This window comes from Mustela putorius, unplaced genomic scaffold, assembly GCF_011764305.1.
Source record: "Mustela putorius furo isolate JIRA1106 unplaced genomic scaffold, ASM1176430v1.1 tig00003976_pilon_pilon_pilon, whole genome shotgun sequence".
Lineage (NCBI taxonomy): Eukaryota > Metazoa > Chordata > Mammalia > Carnivora > Mustelidae > Mustela > Mustela putorius.
The window spans coordinates 3,557,601-3,577,960 of record NW_025422118.1 but is presented as its reverse complement, the minus strand read 5'-3'; the positions used below and the strand labels follow the sequence as shown (position 1 = coordinate 3,577,960).

Below are 20,360 nucleotides of genomic sequence, written 5' to 3'. Positions count from 1 at the left end.
CGCACTCCTTGGTAGGTGAACTTGGTCTTGGCTGGATTTCTTGTTGATCTTCTGTGCGAGGGGCCTGGTGTAGTGATTCTCAAGTGTTTTGCCCCAGGTGGAATTGCACCGCCCTTACCAGGGGCTGAGTAATCTGCTGGTGTTTGCTTTCAGGAGCTTTTGTTCCCTGAATGCTTTCCGTAGAGTTCCGGAGGATGGGAATACAAATGGCGGCCTCCTGGTCTCCGGCCTGGAGGAGCCGAGAGCCTGGGGCCCCACTCCTCAGTGCGCCCTCAGAGAACAGCGTCCAGTTACTCCTTTCTGCCCTACCTCCGGCCACGCTCCGAGCTCACCGAGCCTGTGACCAGTTCAAAGTACCCCCGAGCTGTGATCTTACTGTCGGCTCTGTCTCTGTAGCCCGTTTTCCCGTTCCAATACCCGCAAGCTCTGCGACACTCAGACACCCCCGATCCTTCTGCCCTGCGGGACCTGAGGCCACACTGACCTCGCGTGGACTTCGCCCCAGTTTAGCCTCTGGAGCGATGTCCCTCAGCGGAACAGACTTTTATAAGTCCTGATTTTGTGCTCCATTGCTATGCCGCTTGCTGGGAGCCGGCCCTTCCCCCCGGGTTCTATCTTCCCATCGCTTTGGATGCACTTCTCCGCCAGTCCTACCTTTCAGAAAGTGGTTGTTTTTATGTTTCCAGAATTGCTGTTCTTCTTCTCTTCTATCTGCCGATGGATTTGCAGGTGTTTGCAATCTTTAGATAAGCTATCTAGCTGATCTCCTGTTAGCTCTTCACTTTTATTTATTTCATGTCCATACATTTTATTCCAGTATAAGAGGGGAAGATACTTTTGTTGTTTTCTTTACTATCAGATAATCAGAGTCTCATCTAGTGCTGGAAACACAGTAGCACTATAAAATAATCACTTAGTGTTAACACTTATTGCTAAATGGATGTGTCTTATGTCAGAATAATATAAAATTCTTTTAGTGAAATGACAAATACAGATATTATTTCATATGTTAATCTATTTTGGCTTATTTTTATTTTAGGTTTGTAGGAATAAAGAATGTGTAGATGCTGCATACTTGAATTATGATTGTACTCCAAAAAAATGCAATGAACAAGGAGTAAGTACTAGTAATATGATGTGAGAATATAAATCATTGAGAATAATGCTAGAATGTAAACACACAATATCGTGTGCGCACACGCGCACACACACACACAGATTTATATACTCATAAACCACATAACAAGATTGGCCTTACTTTACCTAAGTATTATTTTTAAAATTCTACTGGAACACAAATAATTATAGCAACCTATCTCATAAGGTGATATTTCTCCTGGTTTCAGATATGCAATAATAAAAAGAACTGTCATTGTAACCCCAAATATTTACCTCCTAATTGCCTAACTATTTCTGAAAAATGGATTGGTGGGAGTATTGACAGTGGTAATTTTCAAGGTGTACTTGGTGGTCTCTCTTCTGGTAAGTATTAATAGCAAACTGAAAATATAACTAAAACTATTTTAATTTATTAAATTTAATAAAATAACATTTTATTTATTTGTCTGTCAATCTTTATTTAAATTATGTATAGACATCAAATAATAAGACATTTTAGCTAACTTAAGTTTTACTGTAGAGAGTAATATAACATATGTAACATACATTATAAATAAGATATATCAGTAAAGGCCCAGCCAGTAAAATAGAAATGACTTTAGTCCTTCACACAGAAAGAATTCAATATAAGGCTTAGTTAGCTAACACATAATAGCAGAGTTGAAAGCCCGTCAGAGAATCTTGAGGCAACACAGGAATCTACTACTACTTCTTAGGCCTATAAAAAAAAAAAATGGGAAGAGGTGGTATTATTAGAACCAGAATCTGAGGCACTTTCATGACATGTAACTATGGTCAGGGATACATACTAGGATCTAAATCATAGGGAGAGGTACTGTCCAGCATGAGGTAGAGGTATAGAGTATATGCAGCCACCATGGGAGATGCTGCAGAGGCAGGGGGATAAATATCATGAATATTTCATTATTCTGACTTTCCAAATGTTACCCAGCTATTCCTGTTGGCTGAATATAACTAAAGTCTGAAGTAGTTTCCTACATTTTTTTTTTTTTAGGTCCAAAAAGAATTGGGTTTTAGAGTAACCCAGCATATCCCACAATACTTAGGGCCAGACTACATATGAAAACTTAAATTTAGGATAATTAAGGCATATTTTGAGCACACACATATCATTTCAGTTTGACCTTAGTGATGTTATTTACAAAAAGTACAGAAGTGAGATTCTGACTGGGTCTTTTAAAATACTAATTCTTGTAACTCTCATTATTGGAACACTCATCTGTTGAAAATCATCTTCCCAATTTGAAATTTGATTACACTGAGACACAAAATGCAAATTCCCCAAATTCATGACACACAAAATGAACAAAATGGACAAAAGTAAATGATTATTTTAAAGTACTATATTTGTGGATGCCTGGGTGTTTCAGTTTGTTAAGTGTCTGCCTTTGACTCAGGTCATGATCGAGTCCCCCATAGGTTTCCCTGCTCAGTGGGAGCCCTCTTCTCCCTCTGCCTGCTTCTCCCTCTGCTTGCCACTCCCCTTGCGTGTGCTCTCTCTCTGACAAATAAATAAATAAAATCTTAAAAATATAAATTACTACATTACTAAGAAGTTTCTTGCATGTCTTACATCTTTCTCTCTGTATATTATATATATATGAAAACATCTTTGTGTGTGTGTAATAGAAAACAATTTGATAATCAGATGGGGGTTTTTATTTACATAAAATGAATCTAAGATATTAAGGCATTAGCTTTGGAACTGAATGTTGCTCAGAAGGTAGACCTCTAGGAAACTGTTGAAGACTTTTAGTATATTGTTGAAATTGTCTTGAGAAGACTGTGAGTGATCAATTGAAAGACAGCTTAAAAACATGTTATTAGAGGGCGCCTGGGTGGCTCAGTGGGTTAAGCCGCTGCCTTCGGCTCAGGTCATGATCTCAGGGTTCTGGGATCGAGTCCCGTATCGGGCTCTCTGCTCAGCAGGGAGCCTGCTTCCCTCTCTCTCTCTCTCTGCCTGCCTCTCTGCCTACTTGTGACCTCTGTCTGTCAAATAAACAAATAAAATCTTTAAAAAAAAACACATGTTATTAGATGTTGGAGAAATAGGGACATTTATTATGAAGTGGTAAATTGTTTGTCATCACAGCTGCCTGTGGTAATGTGGAAAGTAGAATTCACTGGTTCTGGTCAACAAGATTTCCAGGTAGATTGTAAAGATTTCCAGAATGTGATTTAAGTAACCTATGGTAAAACATGAGAAGACAGTAATAATTGATGAAAAATACTTCAATTTTCAAGTACAATGTAGATCAAACACAAAGACAGGATTTGGGGTTTTTTTGGTTTCATTTGGATTTAGTTTGAAAATGAAACATTCTTATCCCTGGACTCGCTTCCAACAAAACATTCTTATTGTAAGAAATGGCTAAAAACTAAATTTGAGATATTGAAAAATAAAATTTGACCTAAAAAATTAAATCAAGCACGTGACTGTAAGACCCTTTTTAAAATTTTTATTTTTTATATTTATTAATATTTATATATTTTTTAAAATTTTATTTATTTGTCAGGGAGAGAGAAAGAAAACACAATCAGGGGGAGCAGCAGGCAGAGAGATAAGCAGGCTTCCTGCTGAGCAAAGAGCCTGATGTGGGACTAAATCCCAGTACCCTGGGATCATGAACTGAATTGAAGGCAGATACTTGACTGACTGAGAGACCCAGGTGTCCCTTTAAGACATCTACCCCTCCCAACTTTTTTTTAAACCTCAGGAAGGTAGTGATGCATTTTATACATCTTAATCTATGCAAGGGTCTTCCAAGTGATGTAGTAGAATGCTTCTAAAAACTGTCAAAGAACAAGACTATGAAGAATCTTAAGTCAGTTATCCCATAGCAGTCTCACCAAGATTCTATGCAGAAAAAGGCTTATCTCAAAAGGCTTATATCTTATTAGGTATGGGCAAGAAACAAGGCTGATAAAGCTATTCAGTTGTTTAAAAATGGCTATTCCTTTTGGAAAAGGAATTATAAATCAAAGGATATAACCAAGACACCAGAATTAAAACTTTTTTGATCTGTGGGTTTATAATTTTTAAATGTAACTACCAACAGAATTAAACAACCCCCCCTCCCTCCACACATTGGTATAGATGGTTTCACAGGTCAAATCCAACAAATGTTTGCAAGGAAGAAATATTATTTATCATTTATTTTTATTTTTTTAAAACTTATTTTTATTTTATTTTAAATTTATTTTTAAAATTTATTTTCAGTGTAGTAGTATTCATTGTTTTTGCACCACACCCAGTGCTCTATGCAATCTGTGCCCTCTCCAATACCCACCACCTGGTTCCCGCAAAACTGGTAGGGGGTCAGCTGGGTTCCTCAGTTGGTTAAGCTTCTGCCTTTGACTCAGGTTGTGATCTCAAGAGTCCTAGGACCACCTGCAGAGGGCTCCCTGCTCAGTGGAAAGTCTGCTTCTCTCTCTCCCTCTGCTCACCTCCCACCTATTTATTCTCTCTCTCTTAAGTAATTAAAATCTTTAAAAAATAAAAAAAAATAAAAAACAAGTTAAGGGGGCTTCTTCACCTAATTGTATGAGGAAAATATAACCCAGTATCAAATCCATACAAGGAAGTTAACACAGAGAAATTACAGAACATAGATGTAAACATTTCATAAACATAGATGTAAACATTCCTAACAAAATATTAGCTCATCTTCTATACCTATCTATATTAAAAGGATAGTAATCCAAATTAGTTGGACTTTATCTTAGAAATGCAAGTCTCCTTAATCACTAGAAAGTCAATCAGTGCAACCAAGTCAACAAAATTATTTTTAAAAAGTATATGACTTTCTCACTTGATACATAAAAATCATTTAACAAAAAAAATTCAACACCTGTTTATGAATTTTTTAAAGCAGCAAACAGAAGTAAACTTGATTACTCTGATAAAAAATTAAAAGGAAACATAGTGGGGTGCCTGGGTGGCTCAGTGGGTTAAGCCTCTGCCTTCGGCTCAGGTCATGGTCTCAGGGTCCTGGGATCAAGCCCCACATCAGGCTCTCTGCTTGGCGGGGTGCCTGCTTCCTTCCTCTCTCTGCCTGACTCTCTGCCTACTTGTGATCTCTGTCTGTCAAATAAATAAATAAAATATTTTAAAAAATAAAAGGAAACATAGCTATTATAGATTGTGATGAAATACACTCTTTTTTCAAAAAAAATTTGAAGATGAGGAAACTAATTATGTTCTCACTATGCCTATTCAACATTTTCCCATAAATCCTAGCCAGTGCAATAACAAAAAAGGAGAAACCAGGAGCATAAAGATTATTAGAAAGGATGAAATGAGACTAAGATGTTTTAAAGTATATAGAAAATCCTAAGGAATCTGCAAAACACTTTTAGAAATAATATCTTTTGAAAGGTCAAAGGAAATTTTCAGTCAGTAATATCCAAGATATATAAAGAAATTATCAGACTCAACACACAAATGCCAAATAATCCAGTTAAGAAATAGGTAGAAGACACAAATAGACATTTTTTCCAAAGAAGACATACAGTTGGCCAACAGACATATGAAAATATGCTCCATATCACTTATCATCAGGGAAATACAAATCAAATTACAATGAGATATCACATCACACCTGTCAGAATGGCTAAAAGTGGCAACACAGGAAACAACAGATGCTGAGAATGTGGAGAAAGGGAAACCCTTTTACACTGTTGGTGGTTGCAAATTGGTGCAGCCACTCTGGAAAACAGTATGGAGTTTACTCAAAAATTGCAAGTTAGAAATACCCTATGACCCAGAATTGCACTACTAGGTATTTACCCAAAGGTCACAAACACTGATTTGAAGAGACACATGGACCCTGAGATTTATAGCAGTATTATCTACAAAAATATTTATAATTATCTACAAAAATTATGGAAAGAACCCCAGTGTCCATCAATTGATAAATGAATAAAGAAGATGTGAGATTAGATAGGTACATGATAGATAGATAAGATAGATGATAGATGATAGAAAGAAGATAGATATAGATAGAAGATGTGAGATTAGGTAGATAGATAGATGATAGCTAGCTAGCTAGATATAGATAGATGATAGATAGATGATATAGATAGATAGATAAATAATGAAATATTACTCAGCCTTAAAAAAGAACGAATTTTGCCATTTGCAATGATGTGGATGGAGGATGGAACTAGAGTGTGAAATGCTACGTGAAATAAGTTAGAGAAAGACAAATACCATATAATTTTACTCATATGTGGAATTTAAGAAACAAAACAGATGAATACAGGGGAAAGGGGGGAAATAAAAGGAAAACCCTAAGAGACTTTTTAAAAGAGATTCTTAATTATAGAGAATAAAACTGAAGGTTCATAATCCCACCCCCTTCTCCCAAACCCCCTCCCCCCAGCAACCCTCAGTTTGTTTTGTGAGATTGAGTGTCACTATGTGCTTTGGTGAGTGCTGTGAAGTGTGTAAACCTGGTGATTCACAGACCTGTACCCCTGGGGATAAAAATATATGTTTATAAAAAATAAAAAATTTAAAACAAAATGAAGGTTACTAGAGGGAAGGTGGGCAGAGGATGGTTTAAATGGGTTATGGGTACTAAGGATTGCACTTGTGTTGAGCACTGGGTATTATATATAATTGACAAATCACTAAATTCTTCTACTGAAGCCACTATTATGCTATATGTTAACTAATTAGACTTTATTTTTTAAAGAATTTTTTAAAAATATTTTATTTATTTATTTATTTGACAAGAGAAAGAGAGAGAGAGAGAGAGAGAGACCACAAGCAAACAGAGGGAGGCAGAGGGAGAGGGGGAAGCAGGCTCCCTACTGAGCTGAGAGCCTGATATGGGGCTCCATCCCAGGACCCTGAGATCATGACCTGAGCTTAAGGCAGAGGCTTAACCCACTGAGCCACCTAGGCACCCCAACTAACAAGACTTTAAATAAAAACTTGAAACAAAGAAAAACAAGTCAGTAGTTTTGCTATATAATAGCAGTAGTAAGTGGAAATCAATTTAAAATTAATACCATTTACAATATTATTAAAATAAAATTTTAAGGATAAATTTAACAAAGGATGTCTAATACCTTTACACTGAAACTAAAACAGAAATGCAAACATGTTAAATGAAACAAAATAAGTGGAGAAATATGTCATGTTTACCTATTGGAAGATTTACTATTGCTAAGATGTCAATTCTAATAAAATGTATAGATTAAAATACCCAATCATAAAACCATGCAACTTTTATATATTAACAACTTAATTCTAAAATATTTGCAAAAAGTGTCAGAACAGAAAAAAAAATCCCAGAAAAAGAACAAGAGGGACATCTTTGTCCATTTGGCTTATATTGCATTTACTTTATTATATAGTATGTACATATAGAGATTATATATATATATAGATAGATAGATTGTATATTATAGATTATATTTAGTGTGGCATTGGTAATTGTATCTATTGCTTTATCAATTTTTCAAGGAAAATATAGGTAGTTCAATGAAGGAGGAAATCAGTTCAAAACATTGTACTGTAAGAATTAAATATCCAAATAAGATCAAATGATACTTAAAATTTCAACTTAACAGTTTATAAGAAGTAATCATAAATCTGAACATATAAATGAAAACTATATATCTTCTTGAAAGAAGCAGAGAAATGTCCATATGACCTTAAAATAAGCAATAATTTCTTAGATAAGACATGAAAATACATATCAATACAAGACATGAAAGGCAATTTGGACCTCATGAAAACGTTATAACATGTACAGTATTTACTAAAAATAGGGTATTGAGAAAAAGTGTTCTTTACAGAGGTCACACTTTCTTCTCTGTATTATCAAACTGTTCTGAAAAGAAACTGTGAAATAAAAAGTTAATAATGAAGCAAAGGAATATTCTGGAAGTAGGAAATATTTTGGAGGGCACTTATGCTGTCAACTTATCTACTTTATTTAAAATCTTGTTAATTATACAATTATAAAAGTTAAAATTTCGTATGTTAATAGTCATATTAAAATAAAGAAATATCTTTATTATATTCTTAGTAATTGCTTTTAAATCACTGATGTTTTCTCTCCTAGAAAGAAGCTACATTGAGGATATTTACCATTCTAAACCTACCAGATGGCCATTTTTCTTACTTATTCCCTTTTTCATTATTCTCTGTGTACTGATTATCACCCTGGTAAAAGTTTATTTCCAAAGGAAAAAATGGAAAACTGAGGAGTATACAAGTGATGAGTATATTGATTTCATATTTCATATGATTTAATATTTAAGATTTATTACTTTTATAATTTGTTGGCATATATATGACTTATTAATAAAAGTATCATGATATAACTAATAACTCAAAATTAGGGAGAAAATTTAAATTTATATTAAAATATAATAATAATATATTAATAATTAGTACAATGGGTGAAAAACAGAATTTTTCCAAAAGTCATCAATTTTAATTTTAATCTTATAACTAATTCTGTTTGGTTAAAATTAAGTGGAAATGATTTTTAGTTAATGTTTACCTCCATTTACTTTTGATCTTAACTATTAAATATATATAAGCATTATTACTTTATTCTTTAATATTTTTATATTTCAAAGTATTTTATGATTTTTTTTTAAATTTATATTTATTTATTTGACAGAGAGAGAGATAACAAGTAGGAGAGAGGCAGGCAGAAAGAGAGGAGGAAGCAGGCTCCCTGCTGAGCAGAGAGCCCCAATGCAGGGTTTGATCCCAGGACCCTGAGACCATGACCTGAGCCAAAGGCAGAGGCTTTAATCCACTGAGACACCCAGGCACCCCTCTTATGAATATCTTATTAAAAGAAAGCAGAAATCTTTAAAAAATAGTCTTTCAGGCAGTTAAATAGATTGAGAGGCAACTAGAGATAGAAAAATTTAAAAATCAATAAATAATAGACTGAAAAATCTAGTTTGTAGTCAAAGCTAACCTAATGAAAAATAGAACAAATAGTTTTTCATTAGTTTTCATTAAAAGACCTTAGAAATATCTGAAAATTTGCTTCAAAATAAAAATAATATTAAAATCAGCTTACTTCAGAGAAATATCTACAAAATAATTTTTGTCTTTGAATTTTATATCTGTGCTATTCATTTTATTTAATATAAGTAAATTTTATTAAAATATTAAAATTGATAAGATAATACCAAAAGGGAATACATTTCATAGAAATGTTTTGATAAATTTATGTAAAATTGCTGAAATAATGTGTGTGAAATAGTTAACATAATTCAACATTAAAGGAATATTCATATGTTGCATGACTGTATTATGGAAAAACTGATAACATATCTTGAGGGGAAAAGCTAGTAAAAGTAGTAGTAATAAATATGGTAGAAGGTGAATCACGAGAAAGCTTAAGTCTATTTAGCTACTTTTTACAAATATTGAAATTATGAAATCATTTTTAGGTAAACTTGTATTACTGTTTTTTCTCATGTTAGGATTATTAGTTGAGAGGTGTTCTCAGTGGCAAGATATTCTCAAGTAGTAGCTGGTCTCAGAGTATCAGATCCTAAATAGGATTTCAAAGCTGTTTCAATATTGATGGTGTATACAGAGTTTTGTAGAACAAAGAAAATATAATTTTAAATGATTATATTTATTTTGAAACATATAGGCAACTTGAAAGTGAGAGTGAAACTAAAGAGTAACCAGGAAAACCGAATCCATCATATCACAGTGAGTATAAAATAGTTTAGGGGTTGAGACAGAAATAGAGAAAATTTAATGTATCAGATAAATGTAAATAATATAAATATATATTAATGATGGTAGTTATATAGCTACATATAATAAAATTGAATTGGAAAATATTTTTCAATATTGAAAACTAGATCATAGGCACAGTAAACAATAAATGACTTTTTAATTTGCCATTTTAAAACTTCTTTGCGCTGTAATCTTAAATTTTTTCTAATAATATCTAATCCTTTAGCATTTGTGTGTTCAGAAGTTGGTTATGAATAAATCACATGATAGAACTCTTTCTTATAATTAGGGTATCCTCATGCTTTTTGTTGAATTGTCATTTTTAACTTGATTGATTAAATAGGTAACTTTTCCCCTTTTATTTATTCTTCCAGAGTAATTATCTTCAATGGACAGGAAAAATGGAAAAACAAAAACAAAACTACATGCAAGGCCTGATTATCTGGGATTCAAAAACCTGCATATTAATAGTTATGATAGATAAGAACATATAGATGATTTTTAATATAAATATAATATACATTTATGTTTATATATAAAACTCCTCAGATGAATTATTTGTAAGAAATGCATACTTATGAGTTTTTATATTACATATTTCTTATTTTTAAAGCTATCTCATACTAATCTATGCCTATTCAACATAGGCATAGGCACTAATAACTCTGTTATTAGTAGGAATGTGATACAGTTGATAATATAATAAATCTAATACCATGACTAAAGCTCACTGTTATATTTTAAATTGCAGTGCTATGTAGTTATGTTATAGTCGGGTCTGCTACCAATCAAAAAACAATGACCCTAAGAATTGGAAAAAAAAGTCTCAATTTTAGCTGCCTGAAAAAGACACAACTCAGTTATATAAAGGTTCAAGTTAAAGTATGGGAAGATATATACCACAAAACTTTACACAAAAGAAAGCTTGATAGACTTTAACACTAAAAACATTCATAGAGATAAAAAATAACACAAAAGGTTATTCTTTTTTAAAAGATTTTTTCTTTATTTGAAAGAGAGAGATATAGAGAGAGAGCATGGAGGGGAGGGCAGAAGAAGAGGGAGAAGCAGACTCCCTGCTAAGCATGGAACCTGACATGGGACTCAGTTCCAGGACCATGGGATCATGACCCAAGCCAAAGGTAGATGCTTAACTGACTGAACAACCTAGATACCTACAAAGGGTTATTCTTAAAAGGAAATTACAATAGTACAAATGCATTGGTTAGAGTACTCCAGAGAAGAAGAACCAATAGGATATCAGTGCTTGAGAGATGATAGAGATGATATAGGTGATAGATGATAGATAGATGATGATTGATAGGTAGATGATAGATGATAACAGTTAGATAAATAGATAAATGAGATTTGTTATAGAAATTGGTTCATATGTTTATGGGGGCCAAGAAGTCCCATGATCTGCCATATGGATGCTAGAGAACCAGGAAAGCTGGTTGTATAACTTACTATGGCTCAAAAACTCTGAGACATGGAAAACCAATGGTGTAAGTTAAGGTCTGAGTTCAAAACCTGAGAACCAGAAGTGCCAATGGGTGTCCAAGGGCAGAAGAAGGTGGATGTCTTATCTCAAGCAGAGAGCAGCTTCACCTTTATTCCAACTTTTTTTTTTCTTTCTCTCTCTCTCTCTTTCTTTTTTCTTTTTTTTTTTTTTCCCTATTCAGGTCCTCAACAGGTGGTAATGCCTATTTCCATTGGTTTTCCTTCCATTTCTATTTTTTGGAATTGTTTGAGAAGAATTGGTATTGATTCTTCCTTAAATATTTGGTAGGAATCCTCTGAGGAGCTGCCTGGCCTTGGAATTTTGTTTGTTGGGAGATTTTGAATATTAATTCAATTTCATTGCTGGTTATCCATCTGTTCAGGTTTTCTTTTTTCTTGTTTGAGTTTTGATAGTTTGTATGTTTCTAGGAATTTATCCATTTCTTCCAAATCATCCAATTTTTTGGCATAAAATTTCTCATAATATTCTTATAATTGTTTACATTTCTGTGGTATTGGTTACTTTTCTCCTTTGTGACTTTATTTATTTATTTATTTCTCTCTCTCTCTCTTTTGTTAAGTCTGGCTAGGGGTTTGTTAGTTTTATTAATTTTTTCAAAGAACCAGCTCCCAGTTTCACTGATCTCTTCTACTGGGTGTTTTGTTTTGTTTCTATGTCATTTATGCCTGCTCTGATCCTTATTCTTCTACTGGCTGTAGGCCTCATTTGTTGTTGTTCTAGGTCATCTAGGTGTAAAGTTTTGTTGCTTACTTGAAATTTTTCTTGCATCTTGATGTCGGCCTGTATTGCTATATACTGCCCTATGATGACTGCTTTTCCTGTATCCCAGAGGTTGTGGATCATCATGCTTTCATTATCATTTACCTCCATTTTTAAAAATGTATTCTTTAGTAGAATGTTCTTTAACCTCCATGTATTTGGGGTATTTCTAAATTTTTCTTGTGGTTGTCTTGAAGTTGTATAGTGTTGTTGGAAAATATGTATGGCATTATCTCAATCCTTTTATATTTATTGAGGACTGATTTGTGACCTAGTATGTAAGATCTGTATTGTGAAAACTATAAAACATTGATGAAAGAAATTGAAGATGACACTAAGAAATTAAAAACTATTCTCTGCTCATGGATTGAAAAAACAAATATTGTTAAAATGTGTATATTACCCTAAGTAATCTATGCATTTAATGCCATCCGTATAAAAAATACCAACAGCATTTTTCACAGAGCTAGATCAGACAATCTTTTTAAAAAAATATTATATTTCTGTATTTGAGAGAGAGAACATAAGAGAGCAGAGAACACAAGTGAACAGAACAGTAGGCAGTGGGAGAAAGAGAGGTAGACTACCCACTTAGTAGGGGAGCCTGATACAGGGCTCAATCCCAAGACCCTGAGATCATGACCTGAGTCTAAGGAAGCTGCTTAACCAGTTGAACCACCAGGCACACCTAGGTCAGACAATCTTAAAATTTGTGTGTAATTACAATAGATGCTGAATAGCCAAAGCAACATTGAAAATAAAAGCAATGCTGGAGCCATCACAATTCCAGATTTTAAGTAATATTACAAAGTTATAGTGATCCAAACTGTATGGTGCTGGCATAAAAATGAACATATAAATCAATGGAACAGAAGAGAAAATCCAGAAATGAACCCACAACTATATACTGTATATTTCACAATGAAGGAAGGAATATCCAGTGAGACAAAGAAAGTCTCTTCAACAGATTGTGTTAGGAAAATTGGAAAGTGACATGCAAAAGAATGAAACTGGACCACTTTCTTACACCATTCACAAAAGTAAATTCAAAATGGGTGAACAACCTGTGATACATGAAACCATTAAATCTTAGAGGAGAACACAGGCAACAAGTTCTTTAACATACACTGTAACAACTTCTATGTATGTCCTGAAACAAGGGAAACAGAAGAAAAATAAACTATTGAAACTTCACCAAAATAAAAAGCTGCTATACAGTGAAGGAAATGATCAACAACACTATAAGTTAACCTACATAACTGAAGAAAATATTTGTAAATGATTTATCTTATAAAGGGTTACATCTAAAAAATACAAAGAACTTATCAAACTCAACACCCAAAATGAATAATACAATGAAAAAATGGGCAAAGACATGAATATTTTTCCCAAGAAGATATACAGATGTCCAACAGACACATGAAGAGATGTTCAACATCACTGATCATCAGGGAAATACAAATCAAAATTACAATGGAAAATCAACTTACACTTGTCAGACTGACTAACATTAATGACACAAGAATGGACAGAGATGTTCATGAGGTTGCAGAGAAAGGGGGACCTTCTTACAATTGTTGTTGTTACAATTGTTGGTGGGAATGCCACTCTGGAAAACAGTATGGAGTTTCCTCAAAAAGTTAAAAATAGAGCTACCCTATAATCCAACAATTGCATTACTAGGTATTTACTAAAAGGATACAAAAATACTGATTCAAAGGGATATATACATCCCAATGTTTACAGTGGCATTATCAACAATAACCAATATATGGAAAGAGCCCAAATGTCCATCAAGTGATAAATGAATAAAGTGTTGTATATATATAAAACGATGGAATATTCTTCAGCCATAAAACAATGCAATCTTTCTATTTGCAATGATGTGGATGGAGGTAGTATCATGTTAAGCAAAAAAGTCAGAGAAAAACAAATATCATATAATTTCCCTTATATGTACAGTTTAAGAAAGAAAACATATGAGCACAGAGGAAACAAGAAAGAGAGGGGACATTTCAGTGGCTCAGTCAATTAAGCATCCAAATTTTGATTTCAGCTCAGGTCATGATCTCTGCGTGGTGAAGTTGAGCCTCATGTCAGACTTCATGCTGAGCATAGTGCCTGCTTAAGATTCTCTCCTTCTCCCTCTGTCCCTCTCCTCTCACTTGAGTGGTCTTTCTAATTGCAAATAAATATCTTTAAGAAAGGCCAATACAGACTCTTAACTATAGAGAACAAACTGATGGTAAATAGAGGAGAGGTGGGTGGGGGAATGAATTAAATGGGTGATGGGTATTAAGGGGTATACTTGTGAGGGCAACTGGGTGTTCCATGTTAAGTGAAGAATCACTAAATTCTACACCTGAAACTAATACTAACAGTGTATGTCAGCCAACTGGAATTTAAATTAAAACTTACAAACATTATTGAGTAAAGCTTATTGACTCACAAACATTAAAACATTTTCTTATTTTTTTTTAAAGACTTTTATTTATTTTTGTGAGAGAGAGTGAGCATGAATGGGGGATAGGAGCAGAGGGAAAAGCAGACTCCTCACTGAGCAGGGAGACCTACATGGGACTTGATCTCAGGACCCTGGGATCATGACCTTAGCCAAAGGCAGATGCTTAACTAACTAAGCTACCCAGTCATCTTAAAATTTTTTTTAGTGTCACTCCTGTGTATCTCTAAACTAAACTAAACTAAACTAAACTAAACTAAAGCCATTACTCTCAGGAGAAGAATACATAACTGGCCTAACATAGAAAAGAAGGATGAGACTAGACAAAATGCCAAGACAGAGGAATTCTTTCAAAATGAAAGAATAAGATATGTTTATGGCCAGATATCTAGGCACAACAGATAAGAGTAACATGCCTGACAGAGAATGTAAAGCAACAATCATAAAGATATCCACTGGGCTTGAGAAAAGAATGGAAGACACCAGGGAGAATCTTACCACATAATTTAAAAAAAGTCAGAAATGAAGAATGCAATAATTGAGATTTAAAACAGGCTTGGTGCAATGAACAATTGTCTGGAAAAAGCAGAGGAATGAATTAGTTAGTGATATAGAAGAGAAAATAATGGAAAATAAGGAAGCTGAACGAAAGGAAGAAAGAAGAAATGTAGAACACAAGACTAGACTTAGGGGAACTCTGTGACTCCATCAAACATAATAATACTCACATTATAAAAGTCCCAGAAGAAGAGGAGAGAAAAGGAGGCAGAAAATTTGAAGAAATAAGTGCTAAAAAAAAAAAAAGTTCCCTAATCCGGGGAAGGAAATAGACATCCAGACCCAAGAGGCACAAAGAACTATCAAAATCAACAAAAGCAGGCCAATATCAACACATACTGTAATTGCATTTGCAGAATACAATTATAAAGAAAAAAATCATGAAAGTGCAAAAGAAGTCCTTAACTTACAAGGGAAAACTCATAAGGCTAACTGTGGACAGTTGGTTCAAGCCCAGTTATCATGTAAGATGATATATTGAAAGTGCTGAATGGAAAAAATGTGCATCCATGGATACTCTATTTAGCATGGTTATCATTCAGAATAGAAAAAGAGATAGAGTTTCCCACACAAACAAAAATTAGAGGGGTTCCTGAACACTAAACCAGCCACACAAGGGTCTAATTCCATTCATTTGTATATGGATATTGTTTTCCCAGCACCATTTGTCTTTTCTCCATTGAATAGTCTTTCCACCTTTCTCAATAATAATTTGACCATATATGTGAGGGTTTATATGTGAGGGTTTATATCTGGGCTCTATATCCATCCATTGGTATACATGTCTGTCAATACCATTTTCTTCTGTAGATTTTTAGTTAGTTTTGAAATCAAGAAGTGTGGGTACTCAAATTTTTCTCATCTTTATAAAGGTTGTTTTGACTATTTGAATTTTAGGATATATTTTCCCATTTTTCAAAAAATGCTGATTTTGATGGAAGTTGATTGAATCTGTAGACTTCTGTGGGTAATATTTGCATCTATTAAGTTGACTAATCCACAAACATGGGAGTCTATATTTTCTTTAAACTTCTTTAAACAAAGTTTTCTTGTTTTAATTATAGTTCTTTCATCTTCTTTGTTGTTTATTCATGAGTATTTCATTCTTTTTGATGTTATTGTAAATGGAATTGTTTTCTTTTTTGGACTTGTCATTGTTAAGTGTGTGGAAATGTAATTGATATTTTGGTATTGATTTTGTATCCTGATGTTTTGCTGAATTTATTAGGTCTAGCAATTTGGGGGGACATCTTTAGGATTTTGTATGTATAAGATGGTATCATCTGTGAATAGAGATAATTTTTCTTTGCAATTTGGATCTCTAGTTTAATTTTCTTGCCTAATTGCTTTGGCTAGAATTTCTAGAATTTTGTTGAAAAGAAGTGGCAAAAATGGGCATCCTTGTCTTTTTCCTGATTTTAGGGGAAATGTTTTCAATCTCTTACCATTGAGCATAATGTTAGCTATAGGTTTTTATATACATCCTTTATTATTTTGAGGTAGTATCATTCTGTTCTTACCTTGTTGTTTTTGTCATGAATGGGTGTGCTTTTAGTCAAATGCTTTTTCCACATCATTGATGTGAACATGTGGTTCTTTTTTTTTTTTTTTATTCTATTAGTGTGGTGTGCTGCATTGATTCTGTTTCTGATTAATAAAAAAAAATATACAAACTATTTTATATTACTGAATTTTATAACTATATTTGCTACAAACTGTATATAAAACAAACCAATGAGATACTTTCGTTATCCTTCCTTTATTGCTTGAGAATAAAAATGTATAATTTGCCTTCCACATCCTGGATATCATGTAATATTTTCTTCATGTACCATTACTCAAAGCCCCAATCTGTTTCAACAACAAAATATATCTGCACCTTATTGGTTATAACAGAAATATAAAAAAATAAATTCTTTGCCTTATAGCTAAGTAATCCATAAAATACTTTTTAAAGTCTCACAGTACTTATATGCTAGGTTCTATTTTATCCATTTTACAATTAAGGGAACTAAAGATGTTAAGTTTATTTTGACACATAGCTAGTAAGTGATGGATATCTGGAAGCATCAGTTCCTTTAACTCATTTCAGCTTTTTCACCAGTATTATATACACATATCTATTTCAGTGCCCAGATATCTTTTGCTAACCTTTCTAATTAATATTAAAAACTTATATGTAAAATCTCTCAAGCTTTCAACTAAACATATAACCTGCAAAAAAAAAAAAATCTGGCTTATATTTTGCCTTCCATTGATTGATTTTTTAAAAGATTAAAAAATATATTTTTTAAGTAATTACTACACCCAAGGTGGGGCTCAAACTTGCAACCTCATGAGAGTTTCATGCTCTTCTGACTGAGCCAATCAGGTGCCCCTATATTTTACCTTTTAAAACTTATCTACTTCAAATTTATTTCAAACAATGTTACAGAATAGTCAGTAATTACTCAAGTATTCTGTATTTTCAAATTTGCCTACTTGCTAGGATTTTTTACCCCCAAATCAATATTCATAGATCTCACTTGATCATTTGAATTAATGCCCAAAATGAAAAAAAATTCAGTGACTCTAAGGTTCACATTCTCTGCTGAGGTTGAACAAATGATACTCTGCCTTGTTATTTCAGTTCTTATACAGAGAGTATAAAAAAAGTATGGAGCAATGCACTGTATTGCAAGATCACATCGAGGGGCCATTGGAGAGTGTTTGAATCTCAACTCTAGCATCTATTAGTGGGGTGGCCCCATGCAAATCACTTTGCACTTCTGAACCTCCTTTGCTTCTTTGTAAATTAGAGAAAATAAAATCTCCAAAGGATAGGTTGCTTTTAGAATTTCAGATTATATATATGATTATATACATGAGATATATACCTATGATTCAGCAATGATTGATTCAGCAGGAGCTAATTCAGTGTGGTGGGTGTTTATAAAACATAGCTACCACAATCATCAAATGTATTAGTATGATCGCACTTGTATAAGAATATTTAAAATCAGGGGCGCCTGGGTGGCTCAGTGGTTTAAATCCTCTGCCTTCGGCTCAGGTCATGATCTCAGGGTCCTGGGATAGAGCCCCGAATTGGGCTCTCTGCTTAGCAGGGAGCCTGCTTCCCTTCCTCTCTGCCTGCCTCTCTGCCTACTTGTGATCCCTGTTGGTCAAATAAATAAATAAAAATCTTTAAAAAATATTTAAATTCATAATTTAATAGATAAAATACTGGTAAGTTGTATAGCCCTTTTGTGAGATAGAATTATACTTATATATTACTTGAGGAATAGTTTTTAAAAGTTAAATATCAAAATATAAATGCTCTCATTCAAATATCAAAGCTCTTTAACATAGTAAATATGAATACAATTTTATGAATGATTATGTATGAATTGATTTGTCCCATATAGTCCAAATAATAAAAAGTACAGAAAATACAAATAATGATTTCTTATTGCATGCATTTTTTAAAAAGATTTTATTTATTTGACAGAACACAAGTAAGCAGAAAAAGTACAGAAAATACAAATAATGATTTCTTATGGCATACTTTTTTTTTTAAAGACTTTATTTATTTGACAGAGAGAGAGATCACAAGTAGGCAGAGAGGCAGGCAGAGAGAGAGAGGGAAGCAGGCTCGCCATTGAGCAGAGAGCCAGATGCAGGATTCTATCTCAGGACCCTGAGATCATGATCTGAGCTGAAGGCAGAGGCTTTAACCCACTGAGCCGCCCAGGTACCCCATTATTGCATGCATTTAAGAAACTTTGCCATCATTGCTGTTTGTCTCAATCTTCTGTGGCACTGTAATTTGTAGAAGTTGTGTTTCAGGATGTACAGTAAGGAAAACATGTGTGAGTGTAAGGGTCTACTTAGACAGAGGAAGCCATTTTGTTGTTTATGCAGTAAACTTAGATTGACCCTGCCCCTCCCAGAGGAACTTACTTAAAAACAAGTCTGGAAAACCAGTCCCAGGTAGCAAAGACCAGATACAAGGGTGGAGACATCCAATCAGTGGGGCACGCATATATCTACTAGGGTAAATTGAAATTCAATTGGCCACCCGTGTGTGACCTAGCATGACTGTGCAGTTTTCTCTATGTGTTGCAATCTCATTGGCCACCTGTGTGTGGCCAGGCTCAACCACATGGCCTTTGCTCTGTAAAAGTTAGTCTGTGAAGCTGGGAGGGGTTGCCGCTTTCTAAGAGACAGCCCCAGCCTGTCAGTTTGATTCTCAGTGCTTGGCACGAAATAAAGATTTGCTTGACCTTCGCTTTGTATCAGTCTCGCTCCTTTGATTATGGACCTAACTGTGAGCATTCCCCAGATGCTTGGAAGCATCCTTATTCCTCAAGTGTCCTGTCATATCCCATCACTTTTTGAACTTCCAAGCCCCATCTCTCTCTCTCTCTCTCTCTCTCTCTCTCACACACACACACACACACACACAGGCACTCACTCACCCGCCACAAAATCAGACCTTGTACATGACAGGAAGAGGCTACCTCTACCACCCATACACTTTGGGGCAGGACCCTGCCACCATCCAGAGACTTTGGGACTTGACCTCAGCCACAGCAGGTGAAAAAGTGCTACTTTTAAGGCCCCACTTCCCAGAAGATGCGCACCCTCTCCTCCCAAGTTCAGGGTCAGGCAAGTGAGAAGCAACTGTCCCAGTCCTGCTCCAAGCCTTCCAAGAAGAAAGCCCAGGAGGATGCTGACTCTAAGCTGGCTGTGACAAGACACCGGGCTCTCCCCAGCTGGACCCGGGGTTCTGGAGCAATGTTCTGGGGCCCGCCATGCCCAGAGGCTCTGTGGATGTGGCCCTCTATGGAGAAGTGTCCTTTCCCTTAAGATGGCCCACGAAGGTCAGCCTGCCCAGGCATGAGAGGGTAGAGGCTCAGCAGGAGAGACAGCATTGCGCAGCCTGCTGGTCTTAGCACGGTGGCTGCTGTTGGCTGCTTAAGGGAGGCGGCTCCCGTGGGACCCTGCAAACTCCAGTGGGTGGGGCAGAGGAGTGCACGGTCTGTGGGGAGGTGGAGGAGCGGGGGAGGAGGGGGCCGGTGGGGAGGGGGCACAGCTGCTCCGCCCATCCCGCCCCTCTGTCGAGTCGCTTGCACAGTCGCAGTCCGGGGAGCCCACCCACCGCCCCTTGCACACAGGAAGGCATATGCCAGCTTGTCCTCTGC

The 20,360-nt window shown here is 34.9% G+C and overlaps 1 protein-coding gene across 4 annotated transcripts in view; it reads left to right on the top strand.

Moving 5' to 3' along the window:
* Window positions 1–10,602, top strand: part of ADAM2 (ADAM metallopeptidase domain 2) — a 155,508-nt gene extending 144,906 nt beyond the window's left edge. The window contains exons 17-21 of one of the 4 annotated variants that reach the window (XM_013059256.2): window positions 1,040–1,117; window positions 1,347–1,482; window positions 8,220–8,372; window positions 9,786–9,847; window positions 10,252–10,602. In XM_013059256.2, the coding sequence (XP_012914710.1) occupies window positions 1,040–1,117; window positions 1,347–1,482; window positions 8,220–8,372; window positions 9,786–9,847; window positions 10,252–10,371 (549 nt within the window). In that variant the 3' untranslated portion in view covers window positions 10,372–10,602. Of the gene's footprint in view, window positions 1–1,039; window positions 1,118–1,346; window positions 1,483–8,219; window positions 8,380–9,785; window positions 9,848–10,251 lie in introns of those variants that run through there. The other 3 variants (XM_013059258.2, XR_001180466.2, XR_001180465.2) reach the window with 3 other exon arrangements.
* Window positions 10,603–20,360: the final 9,758 nt, after the last annotated feature.